We start from the raw sequence: 23,412 nt of genomic DNA, 5'->3' as shown, positions 1-23,412 counted from the left end.
AAAAAATAAACAGCATTTATTTGAAATTAAAATCTTTCGTAACTTTATAAATGCCTTTACTATCAATTCATGCATCTTTGCTGAATTTCTATCTTACTGACTTCAGAGTTTTATATTCCATTTTTTTTAGTGAAATAATCTGTAGTTCCTACTTTTTTATTCAGCAGTTTCCATTCAGGCAGTAACACTGCTATACAATTATTTGAAATACTTTTTTCCATGCCTAAAATTGTGATATTAAGCATTTCAGATGAACCCACCCTAAAATCATGACTGTGAACATAGAAAAAAAAAACTGTAGAATTTTCTCCATCACCACTGTGACTTTTAGCACTTTCTAAACAAAATAAAACAAACCACCAAACAAACAAAACAGCAAACCTTTCGAGGCTTGAGCTTGTCTTGCAGGTCGTACTGGCCAATGCCTTTGTAGCTAACCCCCAGCCACCACGGTATACCCTGTTTGTCCTGTGAAAGAGATGAGACTTTTTTGAAAGTGAAAGGTAATTGCTGCTTTTTTCTGGCAATGGGAGCAAAATAAAAAGATCAATTGGATCCAATCTACATAGCCATTTACATACAGTAGCAGCTAATTTAACAGTACTGTTTGATCTCAAAAGACATTTCTAATGAACTAAGCACAATTATAATTATACCACACACATTTTACACACCATAAATCAAGTTAAGGACATATTAATTATGGCTTCAGTATTTATAATGTTTAGTTCTGTATTTCCTAAAATATCAAATGATAAATCAAACCACACACCTTCACTTTGTAGTAATGAACTCCATATGCAGGCAAAGACTCAACTAAGGTCAGATACCTGTTGAACAACAGTAAAGCACAGAAAGTTAATAAGACAGTGTTTCAGACAAAAACATCAAGGGAAATGTTAACCCTAGTAAATAATCTATAATGTGTCACTGACAGAAGTCCCACAATTGATTTCTCTTGGTGCTTTCACAGTGAGGGACAATGTCAATATATCAACACAGCAGCACAAATCAAGCTGACAGAAATGACCTTGTCTCTTCCCAATGAGCTAAAAATAAAGTGGCACAGAGTCGGTAGGTCTGTTGAAAGCAGTCACTTTCAGTAATGTGGTCTAATTAATTACACAATTTTGCCTTTCCACAATCAACTGTGCAGGAGTTATCAGAGGTAGAGCAACAGGCTCAGACTTGTAGTTCCTGTACCTACGCTCCATGAGATCATCTATGTCAGACATATAAATGATTAGTGTGCTTACCGCACGATAGCCTGTCCACGACTGAGGCCTTTCAGCTTCTTATAATGCTCGATTACTTTATCTTCACTAGAGGACAAGAGAGAGAAGGATTACCACCTGCACAAGTGCAACAAAACAGTAATTGAGCATGAGACTAACATGTGAATGTGCCATTTAAATGACGTGGCTAGTCAGACTATTAACTAGTCAGATATAACACCAGGTGCAACCATGTGTGAAATGCCATCTGGCTGGCTGGCTGGCTGGCTTGTGAATCACACACACACAATTTATTTGAGACAATTATATTAATAACTGGTTTCTTAAACACACAGACACACGGTAAGTATTCATTTATTATTAGGAAACAACAAAAAGGAAAATTAATATGACAGATGAACATTACAGGAAACTTGTACACCCATAAAATCACAAAATACAGGCAATTTTTATGTATATAAACTAACACAGCTGCTTTTGCATGCACTCGCACAGCTGTCTTTTAAACACTTGCACTAACACACAGCTGTTTCCTCACACACTCATTTCCCACTCACACACTTCGATAATTGCTGTCTGTTAACTGGTTTACTGCTCCCCACACTCAATATGCATTGATTAAAGCTGCCACATCAATCCTTTTAAGGTGGGAGATTTCAACATCTAGACATCTAGGGCTACAGATGCCAGAGGGTAGGGATCATTAACAAGCAAGGTAATTAATTAGGTTTGTTTGAAATAAACAGTCTACAGCTTGCACATTACACATGGCCATAAGAGTTCAATTACACACATATACTTGAAACATGAAATATCTGAGTCATTTGAGTTATAGACATTGAATAATCTTCTTAAAGATATGAAATGAAAATGCACACATTTACTTGCTTAACAAATGCACATAATCTCCTGCTGATGTAACAGAGGCTGCATAGGCCTATAAAATATTAACTAATAACATCATATCCCATTTTTCAAGATCAATCAAAACCTGATGGACACAATCAAGTCTATGTCTACATCACTTCTTACTGAATACTGTGTTTCACTCGCAAAAATGTCATATTACAGAAGCTACCTGTATATATTACCAAAACAAAAAAGCAGTCTTACCAGAATGCTAATGATGGGTGCTCCTTCAATACCGCAGTGGGGAAAGCTGGAAGCTTTTTTAAGTCTGATCTTGTGCTTTCATCACTAAAAATTCAAACAAAAACAACATGTTAAAATTAAATACTTCAGAAATAAATGATGGGTGTCCTAGCTAAATGCTAGTGTAGAAAAACTAAACTCAGCAGTAGTGTAGATAGAATTATAGTATGTAGGCGATAGCATTACTGTAACTTTCAGCAATATGTGGGTGATTCATGAAATCTTCGTTTTAAACATGAAAGGTTTAAAAAGACTTGCCTCAATAATGTCCATTTTAGGCATTAAAAGTGAGGGCTGAGGTGTTTACAGACAATTTAACCTTATTGAACATATTTCCCGAAACACACCTGTGGCGAGGGGGGTGTGGGTTAGCAGAGTCTGCAGCGGGAGAGAGCGGTCGGAGACGAGCGGTGAGTAAGTAGGTCAAGTGCATGAAACCCGGGAGGCAGATGGTGGCGTGACCAGGAGTGGGGGAATCCCTGCCGGCGGTCTCTCTCTCTCTCTCTTCCCCTAATGTTTCCTCTTTTCCCCGTCCTGTTCCCTTTCCTAGATCCCGTCCGGGGATCACTCCTCGAGTTCCTCCCCGGGGAAGGGGCGGGCTGCCTCCGGAGTCTGCCGCTGGCCTGAGAGTACCGCCCAGGGGGGCGGGACTAGCCGGGGCGGGGTCCGCAGCACTTCCTTTTCCCCCGCTCTCTCCACGCCAGTCCCTTGACCCACTTCCTGCCACTAGGGCGGCGGGGAAGTCTGGGCCGGCCTGTTGGCGTTGCGGGGACCCCGGACACTTCATTGACCGGTGCCCGGTGATGGAAGTCGGGGCACTGATCCGGGTCCCGGACGACCCACAGGCTGCCCCCGATCAAGCTGGCCAGCGTTTGCGGATGTGTTCTCGCCCCTACCTGGTCGAACGGACCTCATACAGCACTACATAGAGACCGAGCCGGGTGTGGTGGTTCGCCGCCGGCCATATCGTTTGCCGGAGCACAAAAAAAAGGTGGTTCAGGCGGAATTAGAGGCGATGCTGGAAATGGGAGTAATAGAGGAATCCCATAGTGATTGGGCGAGCCCGATAGTTTTGGTGCCCAAAACGGATGATGACATTCACCTGCTTCTCGTTTCAGTGATTGGCCTGGAGAGACCGTAAAAAGCCCCAGTTGGAACAGAGAGAGGGGAGAGACAGACTGAGGGCTCGTGTGGGAGAGACTGTGGCGAGGGCACAGAGATACGCAGAAGTGCTGTATAAGTTTTGTTTGTTTTGCAGTGCCAGAGCGCCTGCCTGTATTCGTTGTTCCTACGGGACGCTCAATAAATTACCCGAGCCTGTCACGCTGACTCCGACTTCTTCCTGCCCTACTAAAGAACCTCATTACAACACCCTTTTAAATACCATTAAAGAGAGAGAACTTAAATTGTAACTTAATTATTTATTATTATTTTTAAACTTCATTAAGTGCAATTTAAGCAGTTCTACAGCACAAATCAGTCAATTTAACTTTCAATATTATAATGTAGTACCAACTGACTCATGTATATTTTACAGCATTAGTTGAGAGATTTTTTTTGTACTGACAGACTGTACCTGATATGTATCCAAAATAATCAATATTGAATCGAATCGGATGCTTGTGAATGAGAATCGAATCGAATTGTGAAATGTGTGTCAAAACCCAGCCTAATGGTTATTAATTACTTTTAACACTGAAAAATCGATTTTTAAATTAACATTTTTTAAGTTTGACTCGATTCTAACCATCATTACCGCAATGCCTTCCAAAATTTGCAACCTAATGTTTTTTTATCTCATTGAAACTTTACATTTTCAAAATGGTGTGGCAAACCTGAAAGAACAATGTATAAATTCTGTAGAAGCAGTACTTGTTTGGCCAAAACAAGGTGTGATTTAAGAGATAATGATGTTTGTTTTAGGAGAGCAGATATCATTCTTTTGAAATAGAACTCTGAGGTGAAGAGTGATGACACTGATAGGCGGACGTTTGAATATTTTCTTCTAAGAGCTTCTTGATGTTTGAAGAGCACATTGGTTTTATCTTTTATCATCCTGCTGGAATTCCTTTTTAGGTAAATAAGCTTCCACCTCACAACTCTTACACTTTAAACCAATCAGTGTTTGAATTACATATTACGAGCATTTTTTTTTCTATTCTGCAACTACAAAAACCTTGGTTTGACATTTTATAGTCACTCAGAGCCTATATAAAGATTGGATGTAAATGTAAGATTTCCCATGTAAGGTTACAAATTCAAGCTGCAGTTAGTGATGATGTAGGACTTGAGCTAATAGCATCTTATCTCAGTGGAGAGATTGTGATATACTTCAATGTCAAAGACTGTGACCTGAATATACAGGTAAAGCAAAGTGCATTTCAATTACAAATCATGTTTAAATAGTGCTGTTTCAAAGCTGTACGACCTTTCTTCTGTGGAATAAAAGCATGCGATTGCATTGACAAATTGCATCTAGTGCATTATTAAACTTTTCTTCTTGTGTGTTGCATGGAAAAAAGGAAGACATACATGTTTGAAATGGCATGAGGGTGAGTAAACAATGACAGAATATATATATATATATATATATTTTTTGTGTGTGAACTATCCCTTCAAAAGCTTAGGAGGCCACACATTTAACTACAACAAAAGCTACATAAAAATCAAACTGGCATCATCATGAATGGAACAAAAGACACAACACCTGAATTCATAAAACAGGACAGCATTGTTATTGAAAACCCTCATATCATGGGCTTCCAGACATCTGATCTGCTTTAGCAAGCTATGATCTTTTCCAAAACTGTCTTGAGGGTGCAGTGGGCAATATTGTTTTCACAGGAAGCAATTACTCAGATAACAAAGCGCAAGAACTGATCTAAATGTGCAGAACACTGTAAAACCATAACATCAGATTCAGAATACTTAGAAAATTAATTGAAAACAAAAGGAAACAGGTTACAGAATTGAAAACATGTAAAACCTTTCTAACCCTACTTAGCCCATTGATACCTTGCTTGACTAAGCACCACTATATTCCATGGCGCACCTCCCTTTCCAAACCAGCTGATTCTGTAGTTCAGCAATTTATGATAAGTTTGAAGGTATAAATCTAGCACGCCGGTTTGATGATGTGGTAAAATACAGTAAGCTGGCGCCCTGAGACCGCAATGCCTTGTCAGCAATCTGGAATTCATTATGCTGTCTGTACTATCAAACAGTTGGCAAGGAAGGGCACGCAAACACTTAACCCAGCACAAGCAACGCATGGAGGAGTTAGAGCCATGTGCCAGCTTTTTCAAGAATACACCTTATCCTCATTACAAGGAAATCAGAGGGAAATGGGTCATTTGATGCTAATGTCCTTGAACTGAAAGCGACTTCTGCCTAGAATTCAGGTTCAACAAGATCAAGGATTATCGCAGTAAAATTTAAGAGTCCTCACTAGGGATGTAACGGTATGAAAATTTCTTATCACGATTATAGTGACCAAAATTATCACGGCTATCAGTATTATCACGGTATTGTTAAAATGTGCTGGAGATGTTAAAAAAAGTACAGAAACAAATTACTTCTATTATTAAAAATCAACAAACAACAAATAAAATGACTTTTTGTTTGCATAATCACTAAAACAATAACATTACCAATGATGTTCGGATTTTAAATGACAACAGTTTAATAGCATGTTGAAATATCTCATGTAAATGTTCAAATAAAGCTTTGAAAAAGTTTCATAAAAAGGTAAACCTCACATTTCAGCCTTTAAATAAAGAAAAGATAAGTCAAAATGATAATTGATTAATAAATGATAATATGTATTTTATCTGCTCCATAAATAATTCTAGATAACTTATCCGAATTGTTTAAATGTGTAGAATCCACATAAGCTTGTTTTTCATCAACCGGTCAAAATTTACAGCTGGGCATGCAAATTCAGTCCGTTTTGGGCCAGACAGAAACTGCACACAGACTGAATGCAAATATAAGTCTCTGTAAATCCACTCGCTGACAGCAGGTGGCGCTTATGGAAAAGCTGAATTAGAGCTGTTTCCCGTAACCTCCGTGGACAAAGCAGTATTGTGATTAAGAACACTTCCTTTAGGTATTACATGGAGCGAAGATGAAAACAAATGCCATCGAATCGTTTCTGAAGACAGTCAGAATCTTCAGAGGTACATTCATATATTAATTTGTATAATTCCCTTAGCACTCTTTTAAAACCTCCTAGCTTTTCAGCCCTGTTTTCACTCAAAACAAAACTACTCGGCGTGAGGCTGTTACTTAAAACTGTGCTTTATGCTGGACAGTATTTATATATCGCGAGTTGTTCAAATCGCTGTAATCTAATACGGTTTTAATGCTAATTAAAATATGAAACGGTAATACTAACCATGGGGAATTTTATCATGATTTATCATCAAACCGGTAATCGTTACATCCCTAGTCCTCAGTTTATTTTAAAAGTGGCACCACTTCCTGAACTTTCTATATTTTCTCTAAAGTGCTAGGACATATGGGGGGTGATCTTCTAGAGAGAACCCCCACTTGGTTGCTCCTGACATAAAGTGCAGACAGATGACATCAGCGTCCTGCATGACGCCCTATCGTCTGCCAACGGGAGATGTCTCCACTCCCTCTCCCAGAAAATCTATGCAGTCTTAACAGTGGAGAGGAGGAGGAGGAGTAGGTTTATATGGAGAGAGGTGGGGGTCTTCCTTCCTACATAAACTTAAAGCCCTGGGCCTCCAAATGCAACCGCTTAGGCTTTATGAGATCTGGAAGCCTTTATCCACATGGAAAGAACAGAAACCAGAGGAAGAGAAGGTCTGAGGGCTTGCTGTTTCCTAAGCCCACTTAAACTATAAAAGCACGCTATCAGTACCGATACGCTGCTACCAGAACTGCTCGACAGCACTGCTTAATTATGTGCCTATAATATCAGCTATAAAAATGTACTCACATAACCCACCTATCTTTAACCAAAAACTAAAAATTGGGCATACAGTACGGTTTAAAATGTATGGGGCTGGCAAGATTTGTTAAATATTTTTGAAAGAAGTCTCTTATGCTCACCAAAGCAATTTATTTGATCAAAAATGATTAAAAACGATAATATTGTGTGGAAATATTATCACAATTTAAAATAACGGTTTTCTATTATTAATACATTTTAAAATGTAAATTATTCCTGTAATGGCAAAAGCTGAATTTTCATTACTCCAGTCTTCAGTGTCACATAATCCTTCAGAAGACTCGAACATGCTGATTTGGTGCTGATTAAAAAACAAATTTATGACCCAAACAGTGGAAGAGTGAACAGTGCTGTACAATAATCTCTCTCTCTATATATACATGCATTTATTATATTTTGAAATATAATTTATTAAAACACACACACACACACTGAAATGTACATCTGTTAACTCATTGTCATATAACCAAACATTCACATCATGTGAGATCAACACGATTCCACAGAAAAGAGCAGCGCCAATGTGCCACTTCCTGTTGTAGAAGTACTAGACATACAGTAAATATAAAAGGCCAGAGTGAAAGCAGCTCCAATATGCCACCTGTGGCTGTGTACTCTAACTAGGGCTGGACGATATGGCCAAAATTGATATCACGATATATTTCTTAATTTCGGTCGATACGACATAATTCCGATATCGATATGAACACTATTTATCTGAAATAGAAATCTTTTGTAACATTATAAATGCCTTTATCATCACTTTTGATCAATTTTAAGCATCCTTGCTAAATAAAAGTATTAATTTCTATAATTTCTTTCCCAAAACAATTATAAAAATTATACTGAATGGAATAGTGTATAATGTTACAAAAGCTTTTTATTTCAGATAAATGCTGATCTTTGGATCTTTCTATTCATCAAAGAATCCTGAAAAAAAATTTACTCAACTGTTTTAAATATTGATAATCAGCAAATCAGCATATTAGAATGATTTCTGAAGGATCATGTGACACTGAAGACTGGAGGAATGATGCTGAAAATTCGCTGCAGAAAACAAAAAAAAATTGAACAACAACAAAAACTGGAAATGTTGCTGGAGACGGGCTTATTGTAAATGCAAACTCATTCTCTGCCAGCAGGAGGTTTAGAGTTTAGAGTGATAAAACTAGCGGTTTCTCCAGTAATGGCTGTAATCACAGCAGCTCCGCTCATGAACGCTACTTTATCAGATCAAATGAAAATGCCATCGAAACTTTTCTGAAGACAGTCGGTTCCCTTCAGAGATACATTCATATAAAACACCCGCGCCGTGTTATGATTTTGAAACGTGCAGTGCTCATGTTTATTCAACGAAGTCAAACGCCACAAATAAATCAATGTATGGGAAACTGGTAATATCGAAATAGTGTTTAAAAATCATATCACCGTTATTGAAAAAATTTATATCGCGATACATATTGATATTGAATTATTGTCCAGCCCTAACTCTAACCTCCCATTTTCACGCCAAGCCCTTTCGATTTGTCCCTTCTTGTCCCTTTTTGACAAAAACAAGTCAACACAGAAAGAAAACAAAGCTTGTCAAAGTCATTTCACAAGGTCTTTAACAAGTTCCCCACTGCTAAACAAAAGCAGTCATTGTTGCAAGGTAAACATTTTCAGAGTAAAATGGAATGTTTACACACACCTCTGTTCCCAATAGTGGACAAGCTTTGTTTTCTAATAATGAACTGCAAGGCTATTGAGAAAGAGTCACCAACACATGTCCAAACCTTTCTGACCAATTCTCCCTTACATTTTTTGTTACTTTAACAGATTGTTTTATCCCTATGCATCCCATTAACTGCCTCAAGATTAGTCCATGCTAACAGAGGAGGCGAAGAATGCCATTACTTACAACAACTAATCATTTGGAGTAAACCTCCTGAAAATTTATGAACGAAGAACCAGGTAATATGCCTACCAGTATGATGACTGTGGTAATGTGCTTAGAAAGTGGGCAACATTTATAAACAACGAAAATCTCTAAATTGAATTATGCTCGGTCTTACACAAAATGCACATGCCAAGAGTCCCTTTTAAGGTTTAAGACCAGAAATATCCAAGCCAAGGACATATACATCAGATATATTGACTGCCAGTTCTTCTTACTCATTAAATGTTTCCTTTGGAAATGATCAACTAGGGCTGGATTCACAACAAAACAATGAGGCACACAGCCTAAACATTAACTTAAAATGCTTGCTTTGAGATGGATCTAACCAGAGGAGGACAGTAGAGAAGTATTTTTACTTTACTCAAGTACATTTTAAAAAGTATCTGTAGTGTTTTTCTTTGGAAAACTTTTACTTCACTACATTCCAAAGCATAATATCATACTTTTTACTGCGCTACATTTCATAAATAAAAGTTGTTGTTTGTTTTACCTTTAATACTTTCTTGTACTCAAGTAAATCTTTGAATTACTTTTACTTGAGTAAACGTAATAAAGTACTAGATTTCTAATGTAATTAAGTATTCAATTATATTTAATATGAAACGTAGTGCAGTAAAGTACAATATTATGCTTTGGAATGTTATTAAGTCAAATTTTCTGAAAAACACTCAGATAAAATTCAGACACTTGAAAAGTACTTTTACAGCAAAGTAAAAATACTTCCCTACTGTCCGCCTCGGGATCTAACTTACAAACACACAACTCCACCACTAAGTTGGACGCACACTAATTTTAGCGATAAAAAAATTAAAACACAGAACATGACATTTAACGATTTTGAAATGATTCTGTAACACGGTGCAACCAAACTGAGTGCAACAACTTTTTTCTTCGTCCAGCTCTATTAATCTTAGTGTGCGTTTTAATTATCAGATAAAGAAAGAAAAAACCAACACACTCACACACACAAAAAAGTGCATCAGTGACCCTGAAAAGTATTTGTAAAATTCATCCACACTCAATGTATGTAATTGAACAAGAAAGAGAAATTTCAATACCAAATAAAATCTCCTCTCAAATGATGCTTAACCTTTTCTCAGAACTAACTTTTTATTCATTGCTTTTTCTGTTTACAACCTGGTTCCAAGGTCATTTTAGTGGATCACACAAGTGTCATAGCAGGTGTATTTTACATTAAGTCTGACAACCTGAGAATGTTACACTTTTACTAGATGATAAATAAACCTTTACTAGTGCTTTTCTAGTGTTTTCCTAATTTTGAACAATGTCTATTAATTATCCAAACACAAACAAACCTTTAAAAATGAAGTAAACATGACATGCATTTATTATATATATATATATATATATATATATATAAAACAGGAGACGGTTACCCCCGATCTAATGCAATCTTGAAACCAAGATGAGCGATTTCTCTTACCTTGTGTAGTCTCCGTATGCCTCCTAAAGAAAAGAGACAAAATGCTTGTGTTGAGGAATCATTCAGATTGAACCTTTACACATGCTTGAGTCTTGAGTCAATGCGGTAAGAAGCTTAACTCCAGAGTGGGTTTACTACAGACCACACGTCTCTAAACTTTGTATTACACATTTGCCAGATAATGAAAAGTTGATCATTAGTTACGTCGCATCCTAAGCATTTCAGTGCACAAACGTGCAACGAGGGGACGTTGTTTCATACGACGATAGTTTGGCGAAAATATAAATGCAAATTCTTACGCAAAAACCGGACATACAGTAGCACGCATGCAGTTTTAACCAGTTCAGTTGTAAAGCAGCTTCGGATACAAATTGGGTATGAAAATGCCTCGCAGCAAGTCTGTCAAAACTAACCCAGAGAATGAAAAATGCTCACTCACCTGAACAGTGTATGCGGCTAACTTAAAAACGATCTCACTCTCCACTTCAATATTTTCCTGTAAGTTTCAAAAAGAAGGAGTTAAAAAATAAACGCTTTACTCACTCGGCTTTTAGAAGACACACCGTATCTAACGTTAACTATTTATCCCACCAACCGTTTCCACACACACAGGTTCCACTGAGGACGATACCATCATTGTAAACAGACACAGGGTGTCTATACAAAAATAATCACTTTATCTACCTCACACGCAATATATCATTACATGACTGACAAATTATTACAATAACACACCAATCTAGCATTTTAAAGAATAAAAGTCACTAATATATTCGGAATGACTGCAACAAATAACTTGGACCACCCCAGGATGACATGGTACAGTCTGAGAGCAGGTTCAGCGCTCGTGTTTCAACGTATCAAAAGAAGTAAACTCTACTGTCTCGCGAAAGCAAATAATGATAAAAACAAACTTCATGACTTTGAATAAATTGTTTTCTCCACACGTTCGCGCCGGGGTCATTTCAAATAAATTACAAAAGTAGTTTGTGGCTGTAGGACGACAGTTACAAAAGTTGATATTTAATCGGTCAACATGGGGTCGCTGTACAGCAACGAGTAAAATCCCTCAACCACTCAATCACGCCATATGCAGCGCCCCGTGAGGACTCAGGTCACGCCACTCTATAGTACAAAGACAAATGGCTGATTGCTAATGGCAATCTTGCAAATATGTATTTGTATCTAAAGCCAATTATTACATTACTTTAACAGTAATTTTATATATAATTATGATTAGCTTTAAATAGCAAGTAAACATTTGCAGAATTTATATTATATATTTATATACGTGTATTTTTCAATTTAACAATTACAATAGCAATATTTATATGTATTATTAGGGGTGTAACAGTTTGCATTTTTACAAATGTAAGCATTAAGTCATATTACAGCAAAGTGCAACATACTAAATCAAATGCAAAATAAAATTACATACAAAACCCTAACATTTCTTAAATGTCCATGTTTACAGGTGCATCTCAATGAATTAGAATGTCATGGAAAAGTTCATTTATTTCAGTAATTCAACTCAAATTGTGAAACTCGTGTATTAAATAAATTCAATGCACACAGACTGAAGTAGTTTAAGTCTTTGGTTCTTTTAATTGTGATGATTTGGGCTCACATTTAACAAAATCCCTCTCAACAAATTAGAATATGGTGACATACCAATCAGCTAATCAACTCAAAACACCTGCAAAGGTTTCCTGAGCCTTCAAAATGGTCTCTCAGTTTGGTTCACTAGGCTACACAATCATGAGGAAGACTGCTGATCTGACAGTTGTCCAGAAGACAATCACTGATATACAGAAAGTAGATATAAATAATTCTGTTGTCCCTGTCAAAAATCAGCAACTAGTAAACACAAACAGGGTTCAGCATCACACTGGAGAGATATACCATTTGCTTCGAAATGGCTTGAGTAACAAATTATCAGTATTTCTCACCTTTTTATGTTACAGTTGAAAGCATCAAAAGCAGCACAATAGTCAAATACGTTATATGATTATTTCAGAATTATGTGACTTACAATAATGTCTATTTAAACACACAAAACAAGGAAATCTGTCAGAGTGAGTTCAATTTTCTTTATCAAATGTGTTAGGCTGAATTAAATTTGGTGGTTCAATAATAGCCTTTATAGTTGTAAGAGGCTAGAGAGGAGCCAGCCAACCCTGCAGCGTCCTGCTGTGTCAGGGCTGTCATCTGTAAATGCCCGTAATCAAAAAGAACTTAATGGAAGCCACCTGCCAAGCTCTTTTAAAGCCTCACAAAAAATAAAATAAAAGGAAAAAATAATCAAATGGACAATTGTTGAAAAAAACATAAGAAAACAACACAACTGCAATAAATTGTTGATAACATATGGTAACAATTATTAACTGTTATCATGCATCACACTACAAAATTACAGAAAAATCTTAATGAGTATTGTAATGTTTAATAAACCTTTGCTGATTAGTTGTTTTGATCTGTGACATGATTTTAATATTGATAACATATTATAACAATTATTAACTGTTATCATGCATTGCACTACAAAATTACAGAAAAATCTTAATGAGTATTGTAATGTTTAATAAACCTATGCTGATTGAACCTGTGCGACATGATTTTAATACTGGGATCACTTACATTGTAGACAGATATCTTAGCATTCCGGAAAAACAGTTCAACGGTGGTAGCATCTTTCAAATATGCAACACTCTCGATGTAAAACCTACAAAAAACACAGCAACAGTCAATGCAGAACATACATTTACTCCTATAATAAACGTAAACTAACAATGTTTACATATGAAGAGAAAAGAGATATGAATGAGTAGATATTATTGTCAATCCCAATGCCAAATCTTCTCTTGTCTCCATCTAAGCATATCTTGCTTTTGTGTATGTAAATTGAATCAGCATGTCTGTGCAGGTGGCGCCCCCTATTGGATAGCCATTGAACATGCAAATGAGTGAATCTGAACTAACCTGACTTGGAATTTGAGCTCAAGTGGTCCAGTCTTTTTGGAAAAGTCATGGTCCAGCACCCTGCGATCCAGTTGAAGCCAGTTTTTCTGACCTCTGAGGAATGGCAATAAGATTAATTGAATACTTTGGTTAAAGTGACATAAGAAACACGCATCTGCCATAATGAGAGAACTAACTACATAATTTAACCTTAAATGTTGTGTATGATCCTGTATGTGCTTTGTCGGAATGAATGAATGATCAAAGGGTCTTAAGGCCAGTTCACACCAAGAATGATAACTATAAAGATAACTATATTAGCGTCCACACCAGCGAACGATATTGTCTGATTTTTCTAAGCATATGCTTTAAATTCTCGGGCTTGTGAAAGCAGGATTGATTCTGATTGGGTGTCAATATCTTTATCATTCATCAGCTGGAAAAAATCGTTCTGAAAGTGATTCCAACGATATCGTTTCTCTGTGCATTTTTAAAATGCATAACTTTTGCTATGGTTACGCCTGACGTTTACACTACCCCGGCGTTTTTCAACCCTCTAAAACTGAGACTTTCGAAAACGCTGCAGACCCCGTTTTAGTTTGAAAACTCCTGGGTTGCGTTTCAGTGTAAATGGACCAAAACTGCATATCCTTGATGACCGTGTAAACAATGACATCATGCACATTGTTGTACCTGCATGAATGGTCATGTGACATGCATTTTCAGTTGTGTAGTGTGGATGGAGAACGTTTCTGAAATGCAGTGAAAACGCCAGTGTAGATGAGGATCGTTTTCATTTTAAAACGAAAACGCACTAGTGTAAACAGGGCCTAAGCCTTCTGTTCAAAAGCATGCAATTTGACAAGATGTATAGTAGTTCGGTAGAAGTTTAGTTATTATTTGAGGTTGTCTGGCTAATGATCACATACTATAAATTAATACTATAATTAAAGATCTACTCAGGACGTCTTTGTATTAAGTGGTGAAATAGTGCTTGCTTATTGCTTATCAATAAGCAAGATTTCAGAAAATCATAACGACAAAAATCACTTCACCAACTTACTTCTCATCCATGAAGGAGATTCCAAAATATTCTTTCTCTTTCAGGTTAAAATGCGATGAAACCAGATCCAGAAGATCCCGGGACAACAGTTTTGGCTGTAATAGGGGAAACGGGTGTTAATCTTAATAATGTGTCTGTTTTTTTTTATTCCATATATTATGTCTGCCTGTCTATCTATGAGTTAGTGTGGTGAGTAAATTTTACCTGGACCAGCAGTTCCAGCTGCCTGTCATCTAGCAGAAGCACCTGACACAGCCGGCCCTCCGTCATCTGTCAAAGTAAAACACAACATCCAGTTAGTCTTAAAATATTCTATATTTGTATTGAACTAATTCACAAAAATATGGCAATGAACAACCAAACTGTTCAAAAGTTTGGGATTTTAAATAAATACTTTTATTCAGCAAGGATGCAATAAATTGTATATAAAAAGTGACATTTTGTAATGATACAAAATATTTTTATTTTAAATAAACAGCACAACTGTTTTCAACATTAATAATAAGAAATGTTTCTTGAGCACCAAATCATGATATTAGAATGATTTCTAAAGGATCACGTGACACTGAAGTCTGCTGAAAATTCAGCTTTGCCCATCATAGGGATACATTACATTTTTATAATTATTATATTATATATTTTATATATGAATATTTTTATAAAATATATTTATTTTATATATTTAAAAAAATCAATTTAGCATAATTGATGAGCATAAGAGACTTCTTTCAAAAACATGAAAAAAACATTTAAACAATAAGTGAATTTAATATTTTTATTGACCCTGTATGTGTGTATGTAATATTTTGAACATATTCCTCAATGACCTCTAATACAGATTTAGTCATCATCATAACCTACTGCTATACTTATAAACACTAATCTAATGATGTGAGGAGAGTGTGTCCTCTGATACTGGATTAATAAATTGGATTGTTTTTCCCATTGGCAAGATTGATCTCTGTGTAGAGTCAGCTGGATTTAGATGTGATCTTGGTAGCCTCTTGTCAGGGTGACCGTAGGAGTATTCAACAAAGTCAGAGAACACTAAATTATTTAATTAAATGAAAGTACTAATTATGCTTTTATACTATTTAGGATGTAGCATTTGATTTAGAATGGGAGAGAGGAGAAAACACAGAGTGAGTGAAAAAGACTTAAACAAGAGCTTAAAAAAATGTGAACTGATGTAAACCTGAACTTGTAAAGACACATTGTTCTCTTCACCATGTCTAGTACAACGCTTATATTTATTTTTTCGTGGTTTACATCATGTTTTCTTACACAATGGCTGCACAGCTGCAGCTGAAAGCCCTTTATGTACAAGACTGAGCCTTAATAGAATTCAATATAATCTGAGTGAATCATAGTCGTGAAATTCCAAACCGCAAATCTTTTTACTGTTCAAAGCTGCCCCCTGATAAGCTTTATCATGATAATATAACTACAATTATGTATAATCAATCCACACTCATATTATCTTTAACATTGCAATCAATTGCAAAATTATTAACACACACAATTAACTTTCTCCTTCATGCATTAAAATGGTGATGAGCTTGAGGTTTCGACAGAGCATGCGTGAATTCTGCTTAATTAATGAGAACCAAACTATCTCTCTTCACCAGATTCACCAGTGTACGTGTACTGATAACAGTTGATTAATTAACCAAAATTAGCCACTCTCATGTGAATTCACCAACTTTCTTGTGACTCACATTTTTTATATAATATAATATAAAATAAAATAAAATAAAATGTAATATAATATAAATGTAAATTATTTTAGATTTTAATACTTGGTATGAAAATGTCTGCAAGAGTAAACATTTCTTAAATGTAATTGTGATCAAACAAGAGCTATAATAAGTAGGCTACTACTGAATAAAAAAATCTGAGGGCTAGCCGCTATAAAAAACAAGGACCTGCATTTAAGCTGTCTTAATGGAGAGAATTATTGGTGTTGTTAATTACACAGGCTCCATTGTCTAAGCTTGGATTAGTCACTATAGAAACTCTTTACTGGACTCTAGCCCAGCCAGATGAATGTTTAAATCCATGCTTTGATAAAACGTGTTATGAAGGATGACATAGAATAATAACAATACATCTTCTGTGTTTTTTTTATTTTTCAAATTCATTCCAAATGGAGAACATTACTTGGATTTCAGCATTACTTTACATTACGTGGAATTCATTCTTAGGCAATGTTTTTCTTAGCTTAAGGTGAAGTTTAATATTTCAATTTTGATTAGATCAATACCTTAGCAGTCAATACCGATTACCATACATAAGTAAAATCTGCTCAAGCAGCAATGCAGGGAGCCTCATTGGCTTTGAGTTGAACTTTATCTTGCCAAAAACAATGCTCTTGAAAGTGCTTTACACTAGACTCAGCATCAGCATTATTTATACTTAATGTGGCATCACTTCCGTGCCCGCCTATAATACTTTCTTGCCCCCCACTAAAAAGCCCTGAAAAAACACCCACTTATGTATTTTCATTTGTTTTGTGTGCCATCAGACTAAAAGAGTAGCTGTTATAACAGTCTGCTAACTCATGTTATGGATCAATGCAGACAAATAAGTTAGTATAGAGTTTGGGATAAGTAAAGAATATTTAAACTTGTGACTTTAAACTTTATCTGAAGACAATGGAAGTATAACAGATTTGTGTTTGCGTATGAATTAAGGCTATATATGTGCATATGGGGAGAAAGGGAATGAGTGACCATGCAAAACGAGAGGGTCGCGTGACGTTTAATGCTCTTGACATATGGGTCATTCACCCTGAATTATAATCTGAGTTCAAACAAAGCCCCATACTCCCTCTCCAGAAACATACACACACACGCTTGTGGACACAGTTACCACTAGCTCTAATTAAAAAAAAAATTAGACCATGATTAGTACCACTAGCTCCAAACCTGTCTTACTTTCAGATGTGCATCATCTGTGACCTGAAGACCCCTTAACCTCTGCCATGCGTGAGTGTGATTTTTCAAGTCTAATCTTATACAAACAATACCATTTCAGGGTGAGTCACAAGAAAAACAAAAGGATGAAATGACTCAGACCTACCAGCTCTAAAACTATGTAAAAAAAAAACATCTGGAGAGAAGATCTGTCTGGATATATAAATATCACTCAACTGTGGAGTTGCTCTCAATAAAGTTTCCCTTAACCTCTGCCATGCGTGAGTGTGATTTTTCAAGTCTAATCTTATACAAACAATACCATTTCAGGGTGAGTCACAAGAAAAACAAAAGGATGAAATGACTCAGACCTACCAGCTCTAAAACTATGTAAAAAAAAAAACATCTGGAGAGAAGATCTGTCTGGAATGGATATATAAATATCACTCAACTGTGGAGTTGCTCTCAATAAAGTTGATTAAAGAAACACAGAAATAAAATTGGCTATTCAATTTCTAGTTTAATTTTGATCAGTTTCTCACACATCATATGGGTTCAGACCATGATCATTAATAAACTTGGTATAGTATGGACTTCTTTTTTGGTTTTATATTGTGCTTTTTGGCCATTTGTGAAGCTTCACAGCCCGTGGTATCCATTCACTTTCACCATATGGAAAAGAGTAGTGTCAGCATCCTGTAAACAAATTATTTTTGTATGATAGAAGAAAAAAAAAACATAAAATACATTATATATATATATATATATACACACACATATAAAATGCAAAAACAACTAATATGCCTATAACCTGAATAAAAATAAAACGAGTCCATAAGTCAAACAGTAAATACAAAGCAGTCCTAATGAAAGAGGTTTTGCGAGATTTGTTTAACTTCTATTATATTCTCAGTGACATTCAGTATATTTTGCTCTAGAAACATCACCTGACAGCCAGTTTGCTCCTGCTAAACTGCAGCAAGTGACAGTCATTTTAAGGGAACATTGAAATACTCTAAAGATGTTTGCCGATCAGCTTTCTTTGCATGTTTAGCCTACATAAAGAATATGGCATGCAGATTCCCCCATAAAAGAAGTATTTTAATGTACATTTTATGAATTGACATTAATAATCACGATTACAAAATCATTGAATGGTTCTAATTTTTTGTCATAACTGGGCAGCCCTAATTTATTGTCTAAATACAGAACCCCTGAGGAAGACTAACAACATTTTCTGATGAAGCCCCTCTTTTTACTGACCATTTGTCGACAAAGAAAAACAAATATTCATATTTACTTCCTATTCATGGAAAGTATGCAAGCTGACATGTTTTTCACACAACGTCCACATGGTCAATAAACATCTTTCTTCACAGAATTTGAAAAAAGATGTGGTTCCACAAAGACTTTAGGCACTTTCTCCAAATGCTTTACATTGAAATCACATACAAAATTTAAATAAAATATAGAAAAGCTCATGATTGTTTAACAATTCAGATTTCTCTGATGACAACAAGCATCTGTTCATCTTGACTTCTGAAGAAACCACATTAGTGTTTAACAGCATGTATTATATATTATGTCATGAATGACTGAATCCAGGTTAAGGTTAATACATAATACATTCCTTAGACACAATGACATCAGACAGACCTCAGCACAACAATAAGAGGAGAAACAGTGACGCTTGTACTCATAAAAAGTATGTGAGTTGAGCAGATAGTGCTATGACAATGTCTAAAAGAAAATGTACATTCGTGTTTTGACTTAATAGACCTACTCTCAATACCCTACTAAAATATTTTTTGTCAGACATCTAAAGAAATAGTTCTCATAAATTAAACTTCTGTCATCAGCTACACACCCTCATGTTGCTTCAAACCCATATGCCTTTCTATCTTCCATGATGCACAAAAGGAGTTTTACATATGGTGAACGTGAATGGTGACATCAGCTGTCAAGTAAGATTTTCAAGCAAAGATTTTAATTGAATAATAAATACATTTCAGTTTGTTCCTCACATAAGCGCTCACATGGCTTCATAAGACTTGGAATAATTCATATAGGTTACTTTTATGAATCTTTTTATTTTTCTTTGTTTAGTTAGACACTAGACAATCCCTGGTCTCCATCCCCTTTCATTATATGAAGCAGCTAGAAAGTCACACAGTTTTGGACCAACACGACTCGAGCGTGAGTACATGATGACAGAATTTTTATTCTTGGCAAAACACGCCCTTTAATTTAGATTTACACTGTCCTTCAAAAGAATGGGGTCAGTACGAGGCTGCATTTATTTGATCAAAAATACAGTAATATTGTAAAATATTAGTACAATTTAAAATAACTGTTTTCTATTTTGTTATATTTTAAAATGAAATTTATTTCTGTAATGGCAAAGCTGAATTTTCAGCAGCCATTACTCCAGTCTTCACTGTCACATGATCCTTCAGAAATTATTCTAATATGCTGATTTGATTTGAAGAAACATGTATTATTATTATCAATGTTGAAAACAGTTGTGCAGCCTATTATTTTTGTGATTTTTTTTCAGGATTCTTTGATAAATGAAAAGTTTTTTGAAATAATAATCTTTTGTAACATTATAAATGACCTTTACTGTCAATTTTGATCAATTTAATGCATACTTGGTGACTAAATGTAATATATATATATATATATATATATATATATATATATATATATATATCCCCACACTTTTCGATTACCATACATAAGTAAAATCTGCTCAAGCAGCAATGCAGGGAGCCTCATTGGCTTTGAGTTGAACTTTATCTTGCCAAAAACAATGCTCTTGAAAGTGCTTTACACTAGACTCAGCATCAGCATTATTTATACTTAATGTGGCATCACTTCCGTGCCCGCCTATAAGACTTTCTTGCCCCCCACTAAAAAGCCCTGAAAAAACACCCACTTATGTATTTTCATTTGTTTTGTGTGCCATCAGACTAAAAGAGTAGCTGTTATAACAGTCTGCTAACTCATGTTATGGATCAATGCAGACAAATAAGTTAGTATAGAGTTTGGGATAAGTAAAGAATATTTAAACTTGTGACTTTAAACTTTATCTGAAGACAATGGAAGTATAACAGATTTGTGTTTGCGTATGAATTAAGGCTATATATGTGCATATGGGGAGAAAGGGAATGAGTGACCATGCAAAACGAGAGGGTCGCGTGACGTTTAATGCTCTTGACATATGGGTCATTCACCCTGAATTATAATCTGAGTTCAAACAAAGCCCCATACTCCCTCTCCAGAAACATACACACACACGCTTGTGGACACAGTTACCACTAGCTCTAATTAAAAAAAAAATTAGACCATGATTAGTACCACTAGCTCCAAACCTGTCTTACTTTCAGATGTGCATCATCTGTGACCTGAAGACCCCTTAACCTCTGCCATGCGTGAGTGTGATTTTTCAAGTCTAATCTTATACAAACAATACCATTTCAGGGTGAGTCACAAGAAAAACAAAAGGATGAAATGACTCAGACCTACCAGCTCTAAAACTATGTAAAAAAAAAACATCTGGAGAGAAGATCTGTCTGGAATGGATATATAAATATCACTCAACTGTGGAGTTGCTCTCAATAAAGTTGATTAAAGAAACACAGAAATAAAATTGGCTATTCAATTTCTAGTTTAATTTTGATCAGTTTCTCACACATCATATGGGTTCAGACCATGATCATTAATAAACTTGGTATAGTATGGACTTCTTTTTTGGTTTTATATTGTGCTTTTTGGCCATTTGTGAAGCTTCACAGCCCGTGGTATCCATTCACTTTCACCATATGGAAAAGAGTAGTGTCAGCATCCTGTAAACAAATTATTTTTGTATGATAGAAGAAAAAAAAAACATAAAATACATTATATATATATATATATATATATACACACACATATAAAATGCAAAAACAACTAATATGCCTATAACCTGAATAAAAATAAAACGAGTCCATAAGTCAAACAGTAAATACAAAGCAGTCCTAATGAAAGAGGTTTTGCGAGATTTGTTTAACTTCTATTATATTCTCAGTGACATTCAGTATATTTTGCTCTAGAAACATCACCTGACAGCCAGTTTGCTCCTGCTAAACTGCAGCAAGTGACAGTCATTTTAAGGGAACATTGAAATACTCTAAAGATGTTTGCCGATCAGCTTTCTTTGCATGTTTAGCCTACATAAAGAATATGGCATGCAGATTCCCCCATAAAAGAAGTATTTTAATGTACATTTTATGAATTGACATTAATAATCACGATTACAAAATCATTGAATGGTTCTAATTTTTTGTCATAACTGGGCAGCCCTAATTTATTGTCTAAATACAGAACCCCTGAGGAAGACTAACAACATTTTCTGATGAAGCCCCTCTTTTTACTGACCATTTGTCGACAAAGAAAAACAAATATTCATATTTACTTCCTATTCATGGAAAGTATGCAAGCTGACATGTTTTTCACACAACGTCCACATGGTCAATAAACATCTTTCTTCACAGAATTTGAAAAAAGATGTGGTTCCACAAAGACTTTAGGCACTTTCTCCAAATGCTTTACATTGAAATCACATACAAAATTTAAATAAAATATAGAAAAGCTCATGATTGTTTAACAATTCAGATTTCTCTGATGACAACAAGCATCTGTTCATCTTGACTTCTGAAGAAACCACATTAGTGTTTAACAGCATGTATTATATATTATGTCATGAATGACTGAATCCAGGTTAAGGTTAATACATAATACATTCCTTAGACACAATGACATCAGACAGACCTCAGCACAACAATAAGAGGAGAAACAGTGACGCTTGTACTCATAAAAAGTATGTGAGTTGAGCAGATAGTGCTATGACAATGTCTAAAAGAAAATGTACATTCGTGTTTTGACTTAATAGACCTACTCTCAATACCCTACTAAAATATTTTTTGTCAGACATCTAAAGAAATAGTTCTCATAAATTAAACTTCTGTCATCAGCTACACACCCTCATGTTGCTTCAAACCCATATGCCTTTCTATCTTCCATGATGCACAAAAGGAGTTTTACATATGGTGAACGTGAATGGTGACATCAGCTGTCAAGTAAGATTTTCAAGCAAAGATTTTAATTGAATAATAAATACATTTCAGTTTGTTCCTCACATAAGCGCTCACATGGCTTCATAAGACTTGGAATAATTCATATAGGCTACTTTTATGAATCTTTTTATTTTTCTTTGTTTAGTTAGAGCTAACACTAGACAAACACTAGACAATCCCTGGTCTACATCCACTTTCATTATATGAAGCAGCTAGAAAGTCACACAGTTTTGGACCAACACGACTCGAGCGTGAGTACATGATGACAGAATTTTTATTCTTGGCAAAACACGCCCTTTAATTTAGATTTACACTGTCGTTCAAAAGAATGGGGTCAGTACGAGGCTGCATTTATTTGATCAAAAATACAGTAATATTGTAAAATATTAGTACAATTTAAAATAACTGTTTTCTAATTTTTTTTCAGGATTCTTTGATAAATGAAAAGTTTTTTGAAATAATAATCTTTTGTAACATTATAAATGACCTTTACTGTCAATTTTGATCAATTTAATGCATACTTGGTGACTAAATGTAATATATATATATATATATATATATATATATATATATATATATATAACCCCACACTTTTGTACCTCAGTATATAT

General features: G+C 35.3%; 1 protein-coding gene across 1 annotated transcript in view; it reads right to left on the bottom strand.

Moving 5' to 3' along the window:
• The window catches only part of LOC107599419 (FERM domain-containing protein 4B-like), a 41,123-nt gene that overhangs the window by 17,257 nt on the left and 454 nt on the right, over positions 1 to 23,412 (bottom strand). Inside the window, exons 2-11 of the mRNA XM_016291000.1 lie at positions 14,974 to 15,039; positions 14,770 to 14,864; positions 13,728 to 13,820; positions 13,386 to 13,470; positions 11,188 to 11,244; positions 10,749 to 10,771; positions 2,349 to 2,432; positions 1,257 to 1,322; positions 773 to 830; positions 382 to 468 (exon numbers count right to left, since the gene is read on the bottom strand). Coding sequence (XP_016146486.1) covers positions 382 to 468; positions 773 to 830; positions 1,257 to 1,322; positions 2,349 to 2,432; positions 10,749 to 10,771; positions 11,188 to 11,244; positions 13,386 to 13,470; positions 13,728 to 13,820; positions 14,770 to 14,864; positions 14,974 to 15,039 — 714 coding nt within the window. The remainder of the gene's footprint in view (positions 1 to 381; positions 469 to 772; positions 831 to 1,256; positions 1,323 to 2,348; positions 2,433 to 10,748; positions 10,772 to 11,187; positions 11,245 to 13,385; positions 13,471 to 13,727; positions 13,821 to 14,769; positions 14,865 to 14,973; positions 15,040 to 23,412) is intronic.

Source organism: Sinocyclocheilus grahami, unplaced genomic scaffold (genome assembly GCF_001515645.1).
Source record: "Sinocyclocheilus grahami isolate Dianchi unplaced genomic scaffold, SAMN03320097.WGS_v1.1 scaffold266.1, whole genome shotgun sequence".
Lineage (NCBI taxonomy): Eukaryota > Metazoa > Chordata > Actinopteri > Cypriniformes > Cyprinidae > Sinocyclocheilus > Sinocyclocheilus grahami.
The sequence above is the reverse complement of the archived record's forward strand: the minus strand, read 5'-3'. Positions and strand labels throughout refer to the sequence as shown.